The 19,123-nt window shown below is 38.7% G+C and overlaps 1 protein-coding gene across 1 annotated transcript in view; it reads right to left on the minus strand.

The window, feature by feature from the left end:
* USH2A (usherin) overlaps nt 1–19,123 on the minus strand; it is a 587,033-nt gene that overhangs the window by 58,793 nt on the left and 509,117 nt on the right. The window contains exon 60 of the mRNA XM_058169610.1: nt 15,469–15,823. Within this exon, the coding sequence (XP_058025593.1) occupies nt 15,469–15,823 (355 nt within the window). The remainder of the gene's footprint in view (nt 1–15,468; nt 15,824–19,123) is intronic.

Genomic DNA, 19,123 nt, shown 5'->3' on the forward strand with positions numbered 1-19,123 from the left:
AGAAGATGATGCCCATAACAAATAGCTAGACAGGAAGAGATCCACGCAAGGTTTGATTTGCTTGGGGGGGGGGAGGAGAATTGCTCCCCACAGCCGGGAAGCAGAGGAAAAGGAGGTTGCTATGTAGAACAAGACCACTGACACAATAATAACAATATAAAGAGTGGAAGTGGTCCATAAGGGTGTGATTTTCCAGTCTGAATGATTTTGATCCAGGATTCACACTCCATGTCTTACTGTGCCAATCTGGCATTCATCCAAATGCGTCTAGGAAGAGGCACATTTAAAACACCATGAGAAGTTGCAGAAGATTATAATGAAGATGTTGCCACAATTTTATCTAGAGGGCAATTGTTGCCACAGGGCAGTTGCAACAAGGGACAGAGACAGTGATTCATGTCCTCATCACCTCGTGCTTACATGCTTAGGCTTACTGCTATGAGTTTCATATGAGGCTGCCTCTGAAAATGACTTGAAAGTTGCAGAATGCAGTAGTCCAATTGCTAACAAGGAAGGGATATATTCAGTAGCATTAGAATAACAACTTCACCTGCTGCATTAGCCACTGATCTATTAGTTATTGCTCTGCTTACTTTTCGTAAGGCTGTAAAAACCTTAAAATATTTTTACATTATATTTATTTTTTAATTTTAAAATGTAAGAAGAACATTTCCAATGAATATCGACGGTGGATCTGGGCTGCCTTTGCAATATTTTGTGAACGATGCTTCTATTTTGGGGGGATATGTTTACGGTTGTTAGTTTTACTTTTACAGTCCCGGGTTTTTTGAGATAGGGTGATGGACAAATGTTTGAATAAACACAGTAGTGGCCAAAATTGTGGAAACCTTTTGGGAAAAGCGTATTTTTGAGGTTTGATGGCTAATAGCACCACTTTTTTTCGGGAGTTTCAAGATAATCATATTCCACTGCTGGAATGGCCTGGGAATAACCCAGACCTTAACCCAATTGAAAATCTATGGAGCCGACTAAAGAAACTTGTTAGTCGGAAGCGACCCAGCAATAAAACCTAGTTAATAGAAGCAATCATTCAATCTTGGTTTCACATTATAGCAGCTGCAGACCTAAAAGACTTGGTTCACTCCATGGGAAGATGTTATAAGGCCATAATTCATGCTAAAGGTTACCCAATTAAATATTAACTGACATGGTGATAATTTTTGTATATTTCATTTTTTCTATGGTGATAATTTTTGTATATCTCATTTTTTCTACATGTTTCACTTTTCTTTTTTATACTGTAACTGCTATTCTAATAGCAAATCCTTCATAAAAGTTATTGCATTACTTTCTTGATTAAATTATCTTTTTATTGATATATAATTTTATGGTACCACTGCAAAAAAAAATGGTGTCTTTAGCTAGTTTTAGAAAATGCACTTTTCCCAAAAGGTTTCCACAATTTTGGCTACTATTATAGATGAAATGGTAACATGTCCTCTAAGACTTTGGAATATTGGGCAAGTTCAAAATATTTTAAATAAAATATAAATATTGTGAATAAAAGCATGCTTTGCAATAAAAAAAACAAGCATGGAATGTAATAACAACACCCAATATCTCTATTAACTTATTCATCATGAAAAGCCTGGCTTTAAAATGGAGTTCTTGCTTCTTGCTAAAAATAGACATAGCAGAGCAATCTTGAGGCAGTGCCTTCCAAAACTTTGGGAGCAACCTTCTTCTGGACCCTGCAAAATGAGGACATCATTCCTGGTAACCAACTGGTTTATATTGAGATAGATGATTCTTCATTCAGTCCCAAGCTGTTTAGGATTCTCAGGATTAAAATCAACCTTTTACTCTGGGCCAGGAAAACAACTGATATGTTTTGCAACACAGGAATGATATTCCTCTGTATCAGTGGTGGGTTTCAATTTTTTTTACTACCGGTTCTGTGGGTGTGGCTTAGTGGATGTGGCAGAGGAAGGATACTGTAAAATCTCCATTCCCACCCTACTCCAGGGGAAGGATACTGTAAAAACTCCATTCCCTCCCTTATCAGCTGAGACTTTGGAGGCAGAGAATAGATGGGGGTGGTGCCAGTCAGAATTTTTACTACCGGTTCTCCGAACTACTCAAAATTTCTGCTACCGGTTCTCCAGAACTGGTCAGAACTTGCTGAAACCCACCTCTGCTCTGTATCATACACTAGAATGATTAATTAGCAGTTCGGCTCTTCCATTTGGTAATGGAATATTTAAGATATTCCTGAAAGATAGCTGCAGGTAGAATATATTGTAGTAGTGGCATCAGCATTTGTTTTACTTGCTAAGTGACTTTGAAATGTTTAAGGAGTCACAGCAGATGAGTCTTTTTATGCAACTAAAGAATGAGGAATGATTGCCAAGACCACTAATTTAGAAATAGTGGCAACTGGTACACAAGGGATAAGTGTGCAAATATACTTTTGGCCACTACCTCAACCTGGGAACCCAGAAATAGTTTGGGGTCAAGGAACACTTATTATCTGCAAGCTATTAAAATTATAGCTCCAGTAACAATGGAATCTTATATACTGAATTTTACATTTCTGTTGAAAGATGCAATGTAACAATAGTCAAAAAGAATTATTTTTGATAACATTGCATCTTAAAATTGAATTCAAATAATATGAATAATCTGGGAAGCATGTGTAGGAAGGAAGCATTTCATATGAGCAAGAAAATAAATGTCTCTCTATATAAGAATTTGTTCTCCCTACCATTAGTCAAGTTAAAATACTTAAACAGAAATTTTATCCATTTAAACATTGCAGTATTATTGTAATATTTTTCTAGGCTTCAGGAGTTCACAGTTGTTTGGCCCAATCCAGTCGGGGAACACTAGAGAAGTTATCACCCATCAAGGTAATTACTTTCAAGTTGAAATAATTACTCCATCAATGTTAATGGTCTTTCAACTTCAATAAAGCACTCACCTGCCGATAATCACCGCTAACCTCTTGCTCTCTTGCAATTCCCTCTCTATTTAGCTAGTTATATTGCAGCCGTTAGAGTGGTCACTTGTCCTGAACAGCTGCTGAATTTCACTTTGCTTGGCTGTGAACCATAAAAATATTAGTCATCTGTGTATGATTTCCTCATAACCCAGAAGCCCTTGCAGAGCGAAGGATACAATATTCTAACTTGAAGAGGGCATGTCTGGGGCAGCCATCTTGTTTCTGCTGGTAGCTATTTTCTCTGATAACAGCACAGCAATTCAATTAACATCTGTCCCCTTACTGCCACTTGCAGCTTTTGGTGTTTGCTAAGTGACACATGGCCTAAATTAGTGCTATACAGTTCTGAAGCAGAATATTTAATGTGTTTTCAAAAATATTTCCATAACTTTGTTGTAAAATAGGCTATTGCAAAATATGCACAGTCCAGTTTCCTATTATTAGTATCTCATTGGTGATAACACAGATACATGTATCAACCATAATTTAAACTGCCATATGGATTTTATAAGATTATAAAGATGATAATAAATTGATTATATTGGATCTGTGTCTTATATATACATTTACTGAAAAATATAAGCATCATTGAATACAAGAGGGTTTACTTTAAATCAGGGGTGTCCAAATTTGGCAACTTTAAGATTTGTGGACTTCAACTTCCAGAATTCCTCAGCTAGTATTCTGGGAGTTGAAGTCCACAAGTCTTAAAGTTGCCAAGTTTGGACACCCCTGATTTAAATAAAGATGCCAAAGGTCACACTGTTCAGTTTACAACTCAAACTATCTACTTATTGCCTGCAGAAAGAGCATTTCACTGTATGTGATGATCGTGCAAGAAAGATATGGAGGGATTTGTATGAACTAAGAAAAATGAATGAAATTATATTGCATAAAGTAAGGGAAGAAAAGAGGGCTCACACCAATGCAACAAATAGAGAAAAGACAGGGAATTTCTCTGCAAGGCACTTCTTGGTGAAACTGTCCAAATGACAGCGAATTGGAACTGTACATAGATAAGTTTATCCAGAGCCACTTTATTGTCACAGACACTTTATTCAAGTCTTCTGGGAGAGGATCAGTTATATCAGTTATATGAATATGCCAGAAAACTGATATTTAAAAGAGTTTTTGGTTCACCAAGGAGAAGACTGGTTGAATAATCTGTTGTGTAGGCTACATCCCTAATTACAGTATCTCTTGTACACAGTGATACTTATACAAAACTCTATTCTCTAAAATTCATTTGCATTTCATAATAATACCTGATTACACACTATATTAACGGCTCTACTCCCTTTTTATGACCGTGTAATCCCTTTTACCAGGGTGGGGTTGGGGCAACTGAATGGAGCTGAGCATTTACTGGCTGGATGCCCTTCCTGACACCTACGCAGAATTCACAGCAGATATTTTTTTCTTTTATGCCCTAGGAGAGAAACATCTGCCACTATCTAGGATTGAACTCTCAACTTTCCAAGTGGGAGGCAAGCATTTTCACCACTATGTCACCTTGCTGCTCTATATTAATTTTAATGCTAATTAATAACGAAATAAAATTGATATTAATGTTGCTATTTTGCATAATATGGAATTCTGTATAACACATCAGAAACTTGATTGAGCTGGGCAGCTATAGAAATTGAATATATAAATAAATATATTTGAAAGCAAAACATATAAGAATTGACAATAATCCATTTTTCATATAACCAAAGGTTTGCATAATGCAGATTCGATTATTTTGCTGCAAATTCGGGTACTACAACAGAAACAAAATTTAATTTATTAAATGAAGGGTGGGGAGGAAGAGAGAAACTACTTCTCATGGCTTGTTCTATACTTTTAAGGCTTGCAAATTCATCATAAGGACATTTATCGGTAATATATCTACTTTTTATACTTCTGAATTTTTTTTCATTTCAATGAATGAAATGGGTTTTTTTAATGGGTTACAATTTTTTATTTTACAGAACAGAAGGTAAGAAGACCAGTGAGATCTTACCTGGGTCTCTTTCATTGGAGAGATGTATATAGAAAGGTTGACACCCCCCCTCTTTTTTGCTCTATACTTGGAATCTATAGATTTGTTTTATCAATTTCTGCCTGTGTGTACTTCTCATTCCATTCCCAAAAAACAACGAAACTTTAATCAACAATTTCTCTAATATTTTCCCCATTATCCTCCAGAATTGCTCTGCATCTCTGACAAAATTCTTTTTCTCTCAATTCTACATATACCAGATTATACAGATCTCTTTCCAGCTCTCAGTTATAATTCTATCTTACTCCCCAAAATTTCTACTCTGCCATTAATTTGTTTTACATCTCCAAACATTTGTTTCACAAGGCTTTCCATCTACTTAACTTCTTCTTTCATCTACAAGATTTGCAAGAATAAGAAACCTTCCAAGGAATGTCGTGGAGCACGTTGTCAGGAAGAAGACAAGATAGCACATTTTGTGCAGCATTTTAATATACCACTAAAGATTGATAATATAGATGTAATTGTGCTTAAAGAAATACCAATTAAAATATTGATTTTCTTAGACACACAGAAAGCCTTTGACAATTTGAGCTGTATTTTCTTGTTCAGAGTTTTGGAAATCATGAATTTTGGAGATAAAATGGGTAAGATTGATCACAGAAAGCACAAATAATTGTTAATGGAAACTTAACAAAGCTTATAAAATACAAAAGGGCACAAAAGAGAAATGCCCACTATGTTTCCTCTTGTTTATTTTAATCCCTGAAATATTGGATAAAGATACAATGCTAGATGAGAGTGTGTGCAAACTTATAAGGGCTTTTGCAGATGACTTGGTGTTGGTTTTGGAAAACCCTTTAAAGGGTATTTTGGGAATTCTTTAATGGGAAAACTAAAAAATTTCTGCACATTAGTATGTTTTAAGATGAACAAACAGAAGATGAAGATGTAGACAAAAACCATGTTAAAACATGGAATAAAATTTAAAAAGACATGTTAAGATAGGAGAAAACAGAACTATAAATGCTGTTGAGTATTTATGTGATAAAAATGAATGTCTTAATAAAGGAGAATATTTGTAGTTCAATAGCAATAGCATTTAGACTTATATATCACTTCATAGTGTTTTACAGCATTTTCTAAGTGGTTTACAGAATCAGCCTATTGCCCCCAACAATCTGGATCCTCATTTTACCCACCTCGGAAGGATGGAAGGCTGAGTCAACCTTGAGCCTAGTGAGATTCAATCTGCCAAACTGCTGGCAGCCGGTGATCAGCAGAAGTAGCCTGCAGTATTGCGCTCTAACCACTGTGCCACCACGGTTCATTCCAGTTAGTAAGACATGTTAGTAAGGAGAGACCACCTAAAACTACTTCCACCAACACTGCCAGGCAAGCCACCAAAGTATAAATTGATAGCAAACTTCACTCCTTACCTAGTTTGGGTAATGAAACGTCTGCAAGAAAACAAGCAAGCTCAAAGAGCACCAATCCCTAATGGATGTCTTGCCTGAAATGATGTTTTTGTTTCAGACAATACCTGTTTTGACAACGGAATATACTTAAATTGAATATTGTAATAATATTAGAAATTACTATTATTAGCAATGGATGAGCTTCACATGCTGAATATTTGTGATATATATTTGTCTGCGTGCGTGAGCAAAATGTATTTTCAGAGCTTTAATGTACTGTTTAGGAAGTTTATTTGAAAACTTTTTTTATTTTCTTTTTCATAAAGAAAACGTGTAAATACAGGCAAATTAAAAATTTCCAAATCAAACTTGCAATATAACTTTCTTTGATCAATGAATGGTAGGTTCTGCCTACTTCCTATTCTTTCAAGCTATTTTGGAATTGTTGTTTAGAGAATTTTTAAATTTGAGACTGTAGAATGGTATACTTCATATCAATAAAGCATTAGTAAATTTACTACATGATGTTGAGGAAAGATTATTTGAAATTGCCACCGTATAAAGATCTCCTAGTGGTCAGTAGCTACTATATCTGTAAAGTTTGTCAGTAATTTATAGAAAGTTCTATAGAACAATATAACTATGAAATATGGTTTTATTTAGGCTTTTGTGGAATTGAGCAACATTGTTCAAATATGCTTCAAGTAATTAGTGCTTAATTCAAATTGATTTTGAGTAAAATGAAGGTAAATCTGAAATTTTTTGAAAGATTACAAAACAAGATATAATCATCAATATCTCTTATAGAAAACCTATGGATAACATTTCACTTTTGGCAGGAACCACAGGCAATGAATAAAATGAGTGGAATGGAATTATACACATGGAAAGGTCTTTAATTTTCTGTTCTTGGGAAAGGGTATGGGGAAGGGTATTCTTTGTTTTTTAAAAAAACTATTCTATCCCATTTTACAGTTTAAATCACTTTTTAAATGTAATTCTTCAAAAATCTTGAAAATGGCACAGCTTGAAGTTCATTAGAAGAATTTGAGAGGGTTCTCAAGTTGCAAAAATATTCAGGAATCATAGGTGAGCCATCAATTCTCACAGCATATGGATGAAAATGCTGCTATGGACATAATTAAGTACCAGTAGCAATCTCATATTAGCATTAAACTTACTTAAAAGAAAGTCAAAGCTATTTTAGAAATGCATTCTTGGACAAAATACCCAAAGCATTTCAGGAAAGTGTTGAGTATGTTGATATGATTAATAACGTTTCTAAGATGATTTTTATATATTTCTATTCATTTTTATCACTAATAAAATGCAAAAGATTTGAGTCAAAATCCTAGCCACTAAAGTATATACCGGTATGTATTATAACTGCCTTTTTTAATATATATTTCTATTCCGTTTAGGGGGATTGAAGCTGTTGAACACTGACCATGAACTTTAGCTTGACAAATGTAGGAAACAGTCTCTCCCTTTCAACTTTAGGAGAGACAAAACCTACAGGAGAAAGCACATATGTAGCCTATTGTGCACAATTGCCTGAGCAGATAAGATATAGGTTAATTTTTCCACTTCTTATTTTCATTAAAGGAATGCAGCCAATGTGCCCCACTCTATGTGAGATAAAATAAGAATTTGCTTTAACATAACTGAAATCAAACAAATATGCCTTGGAAATGTCTTGTTCTGAAAAGGGAAATTGTAGAAGAACATTGACATAAAATAAAAAAAGAGTATAATAAATAATAAAACAATGGAAACCTACATGAAATATGTACCAGTGTAATTTTAAAACTAGCCGACCAACATTTTTGACATCTTTCTCCAGTTAAGGTATCTCAAGCTAACGTTTCTTCAGTGCTAAGTAAATGCTAATATAAAGAAGGTTAAAACAATTATTCTTAAAGAAATGAATTCTGACATTTTATTGAATTATTTTAAAAGTCATTTTGATGCATAGTATTATCCACAATAAAATCATCTTAGATATTTTCTTGTTGAGGTTAGTGGGTGTTATGTACCATATAAGGAGTGTGCTATAATTTTCACTCAGGTCCTCCAAAAAGGCGGGAAAGTACTTAAAACTGATTGGTTAAGCTGTCTGGCACCCTCTATAAATGAGGACACTACCAGACTAGCACTTGGTTAGGTTGTACTGGTCTACTAATAAAGAGCTGTTGTTACTGAAAGAGCTGTGTCCGTCTCTGCTATCATTGGATCTAACACTGGCATCGAAGGTGGGATTGGAAGATTAAGGACAAGTAGACTAGAGTCCCAATGGAGTAGGAAGCAACCGGCATCGCTCACTGTCTGCAAAACCACCATCTGCCAGCATGATGACCACTTATGCTCCGCCGGCTCCATTCAACCCAGCCGTCAACAATTGGAACTCCTATATGAATCACTTTGAATGTTTCATGGAGGTGAATGACCTCCTGGGACTGTCCAACAACCACATGTGAGTACTGTTCTTCAGTTATTGTGATATGGACGTTTTTGATATGGCCAAGGCACTCATTGAACCAGTCGCGGTTCAAGCAGTACTGTGGGCCACGCTACAGAACTGTTGTGTCTGCGCCCCCCGAACCGGGCCTGCTGCCAGAAAGTGACTTGGACAGTGAGGGGGAAGGGCCATGAGGACTTACCTCGGGAGAATCGGCTTGCCTGGCTCAGCTCCAGGAGCCAGAAACAGGCCAGGTGGAAGAGATAATGAGGCCTCCATCCCCTGACTCTTCCCCCCCCCAGGCCACGCCTGCAGACCCAGCTGACGGCAATCAGGCTTGGTTTTGTACGCAGGAGAGGAGGGAACAACAGAAGCAAGGGTGGGGCAGGCCTAGGAAGTGCCACACCCCACAGGATATAAAAGGCAGCCAGAGCTGCTGTGTCTCTTTGTAACAGGCAAATCCACTGATTAAGAGCTGAAGTTTGTTTCTAGGTGACTCACCAGCGTCGTGGAAGATAACGGAGGCTCTTGGCAGATGCTGGCTATTCTGCTGCCAGAGCTGATAGTGATGGCTAATAAAGCCATCATTCGGTTGGAGGCGAGGGAGGACAGAACAAGAACACACTTTGGGCACATTATGCCCTGGTGCAGTCTAAGTTCATCCAGAGATGCGAGTTCCACTGCAGAGTGCAGGAGGAAGGCAAATCCATGAACCACTATATAGCGGCACTCAGAAAAGCCGCTGTATATTGCAAGTTCAGAGAGCTGGAGGATGTGCTGTTGGAACAGCTCATAAGTGGAGTGAGGGATGTTAGCCTACAATGGTGGTTGTTAGCAAAGCTGGCCCTCACTCTACAAACAGCCTTAGATGAGGCCAGAGCTGCAGAAAATTTGCAGAAATCAGCTGCGGCCCTGCAAAGAGCGGGAAATGTGCCAATTTCGTGCCAAACCACTGTAGTGCATCAGGAGAGTGCTGAGCTGATCGAGTCGTCAGAAGAGAAAATGACATCTACTGCCCCCAAGACAAAAAGAAAAGAGCCTATTCTGATGCAGAATGGAGACAACCCCTGTGTGCAGGGTGTGAAGGGCCACATTCCAGAGCAATGTGCAGATACAAGGACACTGTGTAACCAAAACGGGCTGTAACCAGCCCTGTGTAACCAAAAAGGGCACCTGGCACGAGTCTGCCATGCCAGTATTCCATCCGCGGTTCAGAGCTAAACAGCAACCTGTCGCCACTGCTACACCAGAAAAGAAAAAAAAGCAGGCCGTGGAAACCCAAGCGCAGAGAGAAATCACCTGTCACTGACAGAGAGCCCAGAAAATCCACGTAACAGTGCTGATTGAAGGGACGGAGTGCCAGATGGAAATTGACATGGGATCGTCCCTGACTATTGTTGCGTGGAACACCATGAAGAACACTGTTCTGGATATCCAGAAAAGAGACTCGAAGCTGTAGCAGTTGCAATTCAATTTCAGGGGTTTTCCGGCCCCTTGAAAATCACCATGGTCAAGGGGGCATTGCCAAGCCTGCTTGGCTTGGACTGGTTCAAGGCCCTAGGCATGGGTGTCACCGGCATCAACACCATCGCAGACTACGGTGCTGAGGACCTCATGAGGGAGTTCGAGGACGTATTCAGCAGTGGCCTAGGCAAGTACAAAGGAACACCTATTTCCTTCAGCCTAGATCCCCAAGTAGCACCTATTAGGATTAAGCCCTGCAGGGTTCCCCTTGCAATTAGACCTAAGATTGAAAAGGAACTGGACAAGTTGATTGGCCAGGGAATCCTTGAGCTGGTAGACCATGCCCATTGGAAGACCCCTATAGTCACGCCTGTCAAAGTAGATATCTCGATCCACAACTGCGCGGACTATAAGTGTACAATTAACAAGGCCTTGCAGCAGAATGCCTATCCTGTTCCCATCGTTCAGCACTTACTGCATTCATTGGGAACTGGAACAACTTTTGCCAAATTAGACTTCACGCAAGCGTATCAACAACTGCCGGTCAATGACAGCATGGCTGAAGCACAGACAATTTTCACCCACAGGGCTGCATTTAAATGCCACCACTTGCAGTTTGGTGTCAGCGTAGCACCAGGACTATTCCAAAGCTTAATGGAACATTTGTTGCAGCGCATCCCTGGGGTGGTGCCCTATTTTGATGATGTCCTAGTGTCCGCTACAGATAAGACTGCCCTATTTGTCCAGCTCTGAACTGTCCTGACCAGGTTCTGGGAGGTGGGCCTTAAAGTTAAGTGGGAAAAATGCCACATTGCAGTGCCCCGGGTAGAGTTCCTTGGGTACATGATCGACGGCTCAGAGGTTCACCCAACCAAATCCAAAATTGCCGCCATTCAGAATGTTCCGACCCCTAAAAATAAACAGGAGCTACAAGCCTTTCTAGGCTTGCTTAATTTCTATAGCATATTTTTGAAACAAAAGGCCATCGTGGCTGAACCCTTACATAGGCTGCTTGGAAAGCGAGTTTGAAATTCTGTACATTAGTATAGCGTTCCCCAACTTTTTAGGTTGGTGGCCCGGAAGGGGAGGAGGGTGGGGAAAGGGGATGGTTTTGTGGGAGAGGCAAGTGGGTGTGCATGCAAGTGTGTGCAGTCACTCGTTGCTTGCATGAGTAGGGCCATGAGCATTCACAATGCTTGCATGAGTAAGACCCTGAGCACTTGCAATGCTTGTGAGAGTGAGGCTGCATACCTGCAATGCTCACATGAGTGAGCCCCAGAGCACCCACACAATTCACACAAATGGGCCCTGAGCAAGCTTCCATGACATTTCTGTGAGTGGGGCTGAGCACGCATACTGGCTGGCCACTCACACCACCCGGTTGCGAATAGGCATGGATCAGTAGTGGGCTGTGGCCCACAGGTGGGGACCCCTGCACTAGTAGACATTTATGATTAATTAATATTTCTAACTTATTTCCTTCAGACCCATTTCAAAGTGCAAAGAAGATACAGTCTTATAAAGTTAGCATTTGGGATGAAAAATTAATAAAAGGAAAAATAAATGCTAAATAATGTTACAGTACATCTATCAGGAGTGTTTACCTATGGAAAATTATATGAGGAGATGATTAGCTGTACCTCAGTGGTGCAGTGATTGTAGTATTGTAGGCTACTTCTGCTGTCTGCCAGCTGCCTGCAAAATGAAAGTTCAAATCCCACCAGACTCAAGGTTGACTCAGCCTTTCATCTTTCCGAAGTGGATTAAAATGAGGACCCAAATTGTTTGGGGCAATATGTTGACTCTGTAAAACACTTAGAGAGGGCTGTAAAGCACTGTAAAGTGGTACATAAGTCTAAGTGCTATTGCTATTAGACATAGAACATGTCACAAGCATTTTCTCAAGCTCTTTTTTTTAAAAAAAAGAAAATACGTGCAGTACATACTTCAGTAGTCTTCTAACACAGTCTTTAAGAAAACTAGGCAATGACTAAGAAAAAAATCACATCAAATACCTGTACAATTAGCACAGGGGCCCCCCAAGGCTGTGTGCTCTCCCCACTTCTCTTCTCTCTGTATACCAATGACTGCATCTCCAATGATCCATTTGTTAAGCTACTGAAGTTCGCAGATGACACAACAGTGATTGGTCTCATTCGAGACAATGACGAATCCGCATATAGACGAGAGGTCGAACGACTAGCCTTGTGGTGCAACCAAAACAATCTGGAACTGAACACACTCAAAACCGTAGAAATGGTGGTAGATTTTAGGAAAAACCCTTCCATACTTCCACCTCTCACAATACTTGACAACACAGTATCAACAGTAGAAACCTTCAAATTTCTGGGTTCTATCATATCCCAAGAACCGAAATGGACAGCTAACATCAAAACATCATTAAAAAGGACAACAAAGAATGTTCTTTCTGCGCCAACTCAGTAAGCTCAAACTGTCCAAGGAGCTGCTGATCCAGTTATACAGAGGAATTATTGAGTCTGTCATTTGCACCTCTATAACTGTCTGGTTCGGTTCTGCAACCCAACAAGAAAAACACAGACTTCAGAGGATAATTAGAACTGCAGAAAAAATAATTGCTACCAACTTGCCTTCCATTGAGGACCTGTATACTGCACGAATCAAGAAGTGAGCCGTGAAAATATTTGCAGATCCCTCGCATCCTGGACATAAACTGTTTCAACTCCTACCCTCAAAACGACGCTATAGAGCACTGCACACCAGAACAACTAGACACAAGAACAGTTTTTCCTCGAAGGCCATCACTCTGCTAAACAAATAATTCCCTCAACACTGTCAGACTATTTACTGAATCTGCACTACTATTAATCGTTTCATAGTTCCCATCACCAATCTCTTTCCACTTATGACTGTATGACTATAACTTGTTGCTGGCAATCCTTATGATTTATATTGATATATTGATCATCAATTGTGTTGTAAATGTTGTACCTTGATGAACGTATCTTTTCTTTTATGTACACTGAGAGCATATGCACCAAGACAAATTCCTTGTGTGTCCAATCACACTTGGCCAATAAAATTCTATTCTATTCTATTCTATGTAGGATATATATATATATAAAAAAAAGTAAAAACTGAGATGCATTGAGAACTCTATTAATTAAAATAGTTAATATATATACTATCTTGCCCTGAAAATGATGTCTCTTTTTATACAATTCTGTATTATCAAAACTGCAGTCAGCTACATTAAGCACTTCCAATTACTACTGGTCAAAATCCTTACCCAAGAGCCTCCTCTCTGTTATTTTATTCCCTACTGCCCATCAATATTCTGTTCTTTTCCATTCTCATCAATGTGGCACATAAAATGTAAGATCTGCCACAACATTATTGTCACAGGCTCCACTTCTGAGGTAATAATATCTATTCAGCTCCAGATTACTGCGTTTGTTAAGCTTTGCAACTTACAGTATATGAGTATCATGTAAAAGCTCTTTCTTTCTGTAGTAGTTGATTTATTTCTGATTCTGAAGAGTTATGAGGCAAATCTCCCTAATTACCAAACATAAATCATTGGTGTCAAGCTAATGTTAATTTTACTATCATGCTTAAACCAGCATGCACTGTAAATGTGCATAGATAAAATTATATTTCAAGGGTTGAAAAATATCTGATTTTTGGTAGGATTCTCTTCATTCTAGACATTCAAAGCTTAAGGTACCAATCCAGAATTATATTTAGTGGAATTTACCTCTGAGTAAACATGCTTATCCCTGGGATGGCCCATTGGTAATGATAATGTTTAATGATAAGTTTCTTTTGGGTGCTTTACCACTTTTCCTCAATTAAGAAATGTATAAGAGAATCACATACTGCAAAGCCAAGGTTAGCCTCTAGCGTCTATTTACAAAATGCTTCTGAGACCCTCATAGATCATGTAGGAATTCTTCTAAAACACAAATGGAGAATTAATATAGGAAATTAGGAGCATGTCTATTTGCCAATAAAAAAAAAAACTGGGAAGGTAGGAAATGTCCTGAGAAAGGGTGGGAAACGGCTGAATGGAGAGCAGCCTTATTGATTTGCCTTCTGGAAGATGGGTGATTTGGGACAGAACATTCCCTCATCACCATCACAGGTTTTTTTAAAAGGCAAGTCCACTTCTTCAAGTCGTTTTATCAGGTACGCCTATTGTCTCAGGAAGATTGTCCACCCATGTGATAGCTATTATCACCTATACTACACATACTCCGGTTAAAAGGATCATATTTGAACAATGCCAAACAATTGACTAGATAGGGTGGTTAAAAATATCACTGATGAAAGCAATGGTAAACCATGTATGCATTATTGCCAATATAACTCTATGTTTGCAGTCACTGGGAATCAAGGGCCGTAATAGCTCAGGCTGTTAGAAGCCTGTTATTAGAACACAGCAGCCTGCAATTACTGCAGGTTCAAGCCCGGCCCAAGGTTGACTCAGCCTTCCATCCTTTATAAGGTAGGTAAAATGAGGACCCAGATTGTTGGGGGGGCAATAAGTTGACTTTGTAAAAATATACAAATAGAATGAGACTATTGCCTTATACACTGTAAGCCGCCCTGAGTCTTCAGAGAAGGGCAGGATATAAATGTAAACAAACAAAAAAAAAAGTTCAGCTCAAAGATATTGCTTTTTTTCTGTTTTTGGTCAACTCTTCCCTCTCAAAATGGAAAAAGTTTGATGTGAAAGGCAATAAGGATAGGGCTACTGCATATCTTGCACTGGACCATTTCAAAAGCTGTAGTCCAAAACATTTGGTGCACAACAAATAGGGAAATGTATGCTAGTACTCAAGCAATAGTGACTGATTAAGCTTATGAAAAGCATCAAATTACCAGGTGAACCAAAATCTTTACTGAATTGTTCTTTCACCTCTTCTATACCAAAGAAATATCTCTTTTAAATTGATGCCTACATCAGCTTGAAACAAAGGAAGTTTGCTTTTGACATCAGAATTATATTTTTCCCCTCATACTTACATTCTATGATTTTCTGAAATTCAGAGTTAAACAGCTGAGATACGTTTAAATGAACAGATCATTTGAAATACATGTACAAATCCTAAGAGAGGATCAAAAATTGACACAGTATTTCTGAATGCTTAAACTGAATCCGAAGATGCTTCACATATTGATTGGTTAATCTAGTACTTACTGGAATTGTTAGTGTAGTAACATCCTGAGTGTTAATTGTTGGGTCATTCTGTCTTTCTTGATAGACAACATGATACTGAGAAATAACACCATTAGGATAAGTTGGGCTGGTCCAATTTAGGAACAGAGAATGAGCGCTGATCGCTTGTGCTGAGGGAGCTTTCATGCCTGATGGTGGAGCTTCTAGGGTCTGTGTTGAGGACCATGAACTATTCACAGAACCTTTGGAATTCTGAGCCTTGACACGGTATTCGTACTCTGTAAATGGCAGAAGAGCATCTGTAGCATCAATACATTCTAAAGTGCCCTCAGACCAGATGAACACAAGCGTCTCTTCTTCAGCCTCCATAGGACGTCTGAAAGGCAGACCCAAAAAAAGAAGATTTGATGGTTATTGGCAAGTTGAAATATGATAACTGGATCCTGAAGTACACATTTCAAAACTACCACAATTTAGTATAGTTTCTCTGATAAATGTTAATGCTGATCTACTAGGTTGCACTAAGCGCTCCTCATGTCCAAAACATTGACCTCTTTCTGAATTCTCCTTTTCATTAAAAAAAGAAAAGAAAAGAAGAAAGAAGTGATCATTGCAGGGTCCTTTTAAGAGTAACGTGGAAAAATGTTTGAAATGTTACCAGAAGCATTGATTATCTTGGTGTTTTATTCATGAGTGTCATTTAGATGAGAGTTTAATATATAGAATAGAATAGAATAGAATAGAATAGAATTTTATTGGCCAAGTGTGATTGGACACACAAGGAATTTGTCTTGGTGCATATGCTCTCAGTGTACATAAAAGAAAAGATACATTCATCAAGGTACAACATTTACAACACAATTGATGATCAATATAGCAATATAAATCATAAGGATTGCCAGCAACAAGTTATAGTCATACAGTCATAAGTGGAAAGAGATTGGTGATGGGAACTATGAAACGATTAATAGTAGTGCAGATTCAGTAAATAGTCTGACAGTGTTGAGGGAATTATTTGTTTAGCAGAGTGATGGCCTTGGGAAAAACTGTTCTTGTGTCTAGTTGTTCTGGTGTGCAGTGCTCTATAGCGTCGTTTTGAGGGTAGGAGTTGAAACAGTTTATGTCCAGGATGCGTGGGATCTGCAAATATTTTCACGGCCTCTTCTTGATTCGTGCAGTATACAGGTCCTCAATGGAAGGCAAGTTGGTAGCAATTATTTTTCTGCAGTTCTAATTATCCTCTGAAGTCTGTGTTTTTCTTGTTGGGTTGCAGAACCGAACCAGACAGTTATAGAGGTGCAAATGACAGACTCAATAATTCCTCTGTAGAATTGGATCAGCAGCTCCTTGGGCAGTTTGAGCTTACTGAGTTGGCGCAGAAACAACATTCTTTGTTGTCCTTTTTAATGATGTTTTGATGTTAGCTGTCCATTTGAGATCTTGCGATATGATAGAACCCAGAAATTTGAAGGTTTCTACTGTTGATACTGTGTTGTCAAGTATTGTGAGAGGTGGAAGTATGGAAGGGTTTTTCCTAAAGTCTACCACCATTTCTACGGTTTTGAGTGTGTTCAGTTCCAGATTGTTTTGGTTGCACCACAAGGCTAGTCGTTCGACCTCTCGTCTATATGCGGATTCGTCATTGTCTCGAATGAGACCAATCACTGTTGTGTCATCTGCGAACTTCAGTAGCTTAATAAATGGATCATTGGAGATGCACCATTGGTATACAGAGAGAAGAGAGGTGGGGAGAGCACACACCCTTGGGGGGCCCCTGTGCTAATTGTACAGGTATTTGATGTGATCTTGCTTAGCTTCACCTGCTGCTTCCTGTTTGTTAGGAAGCTTGTGATCCACTTACAAGTCTGTTCCGGTACCTGTAGCTGGTTTAGCTTAGTTAGAAGAATGTCTGGAATGATGGTATTGAATGCTGAACTAAAGTCTACAAAAGGACCCTTGCATAGGTCTTTGGAGACTCAAGATGTGGTAGGATGTAGTGCGGAGCCATATTAACAGCATCATCTGTTGATCTATTTCCTCGGTATGCAAATTGCAAGGGGTCTAAAAGCGGATTCGTGATGGTTTTCAGGTAGGAAAGCACTAGCCTTTCAAAGGTTTTCATGACTACAGATGTTAGAGCAACTGGTCTGTAGTCATTCAGTTCCTTGATGGTGGGCTTCTTGGCACTGGGATGATGGTAGGCGTTTGAAGCAAGAAGGAACATAGCACATCTCTAGTGATTTATTGAAAATATGGGTGAAGATGGGGCCAATTGGTCAGCACAGACTTTTAAGCAAGAAGGAGTTATCTTGTCTGGGCCTGGAGCTTTTCCTGGCTTTTGTCTGTGAAATAGGTCCTGCACTTCCTTTTCTGTGATCACTAGGGTTGTGAACCCAATGAAATGGGGTCAGTTGTAGGAGGCTTGGCTGTTGTTGGTGTGTCTGAGATGGGGTTGTGGAGATAGGTGGCTGTAGTTTCCTTTCAAACCTGCAGTAAAACTCATTCAGGTCATCTGCCAGTTGTTGATTACCTTCAGCCTGGGAAGGAGGTTTGCCATAGCCGGTGATATTTTTAAGAGTTTTCCACATGTTTGCTGGTTCATTTGCTGAAAATTGATTCTTTAGCTTTTCAGAGTAGCCTCCTTTTGCTGCTCTTATCTCCCTTGTTAGTGCATTTCTGGCCTGATTGTACAGCATTTTATCACCTTTTCTGTAGGCTTCCTCTTTGGAATGTCGTAGCTGCTTAAGTTTAGGTGTAAACCAAGGTTTGTTATTACTGTGTATTCGCAAGTTCCTTGTAGGTACATAGGTCTTCACAGAAGCTGACATATGATGTTACAGTATCTGTGAGTTCATCCAGGTCTGCAGAGGTATCTTTAAAAATATTCCAATCAGTGCAGTCAAAACATGCCTGTAGCTTTAATTCTGATTCCTCCGTCCAGGTTTTCACTGATTTAATTATTGGTTTTATGGCTTTAAGTCTTTGCCTGTAAGCAGGTACAAGGTGAATCATGCAATGATCAGAGTGTCCTACAGCTGCACGTGGTAAAGACCGATAGGCATCTTTTAGTGTTGTGTAGCAGTGGTCTAGAGTATTCTTGCCTCTGGTGGGACAATTGACATGCTGAAAGTATTTTGGTAGTTCTTTCCTTAAGTTTGCCTTGTTTAGATCTCCCAAAACAATGGCCAGTGAATCAGGGTGTTTGGCTTCAGCCTCCATGATTTGGTCAGCTAGAGTTCGTAATGCCTCGTTTACACAGGCTTGTGGTGGGACATAAACAGCAATTAGAAGATATAAGAGATATAAGATATAAGAGACAAGTATACAATGTGCACACTGAGATGCATTAATAATCTGTTTTAGGGGTTTTCTAATTAAGAATAAAAATGCTGAATTACTGTGTATACAAAGTCATTAAATAGTTGTTTAAGACAAGAAGCTCAAAGTTTATCTGATCTAGTGTAAAAGTGAGTAACGATTTGAGTTCTACGATCTTGGACTTTTGAAGGTATTTTCATTAAATTCAGTTCATTTACATGATGAGGACTAGAATAATGATTTAGAAAATGTAAGGGAAAAACTTCAAACAACAACAAAAAGAAAACAACAACCCATGTTTTTTCTGCTCGCCACTGAGAGCTGATTCTATATATGTGTGTATTTAGCATACATTTTA

This window comes from Ahaetulla prasina, chromosome 1 (genome assembly GCF_028640845.1).
Source record: "Ahaetulla prasina isolate Xishuangbanna chromosome 1, ASM2864084v1, whole genome shotgun sequence".
NCBI lineage: Eukaryota > Metazoa > Chordata > Lepidosauria > Squamata > Colubridae > Ahaetulla > Ahaetulla prasina.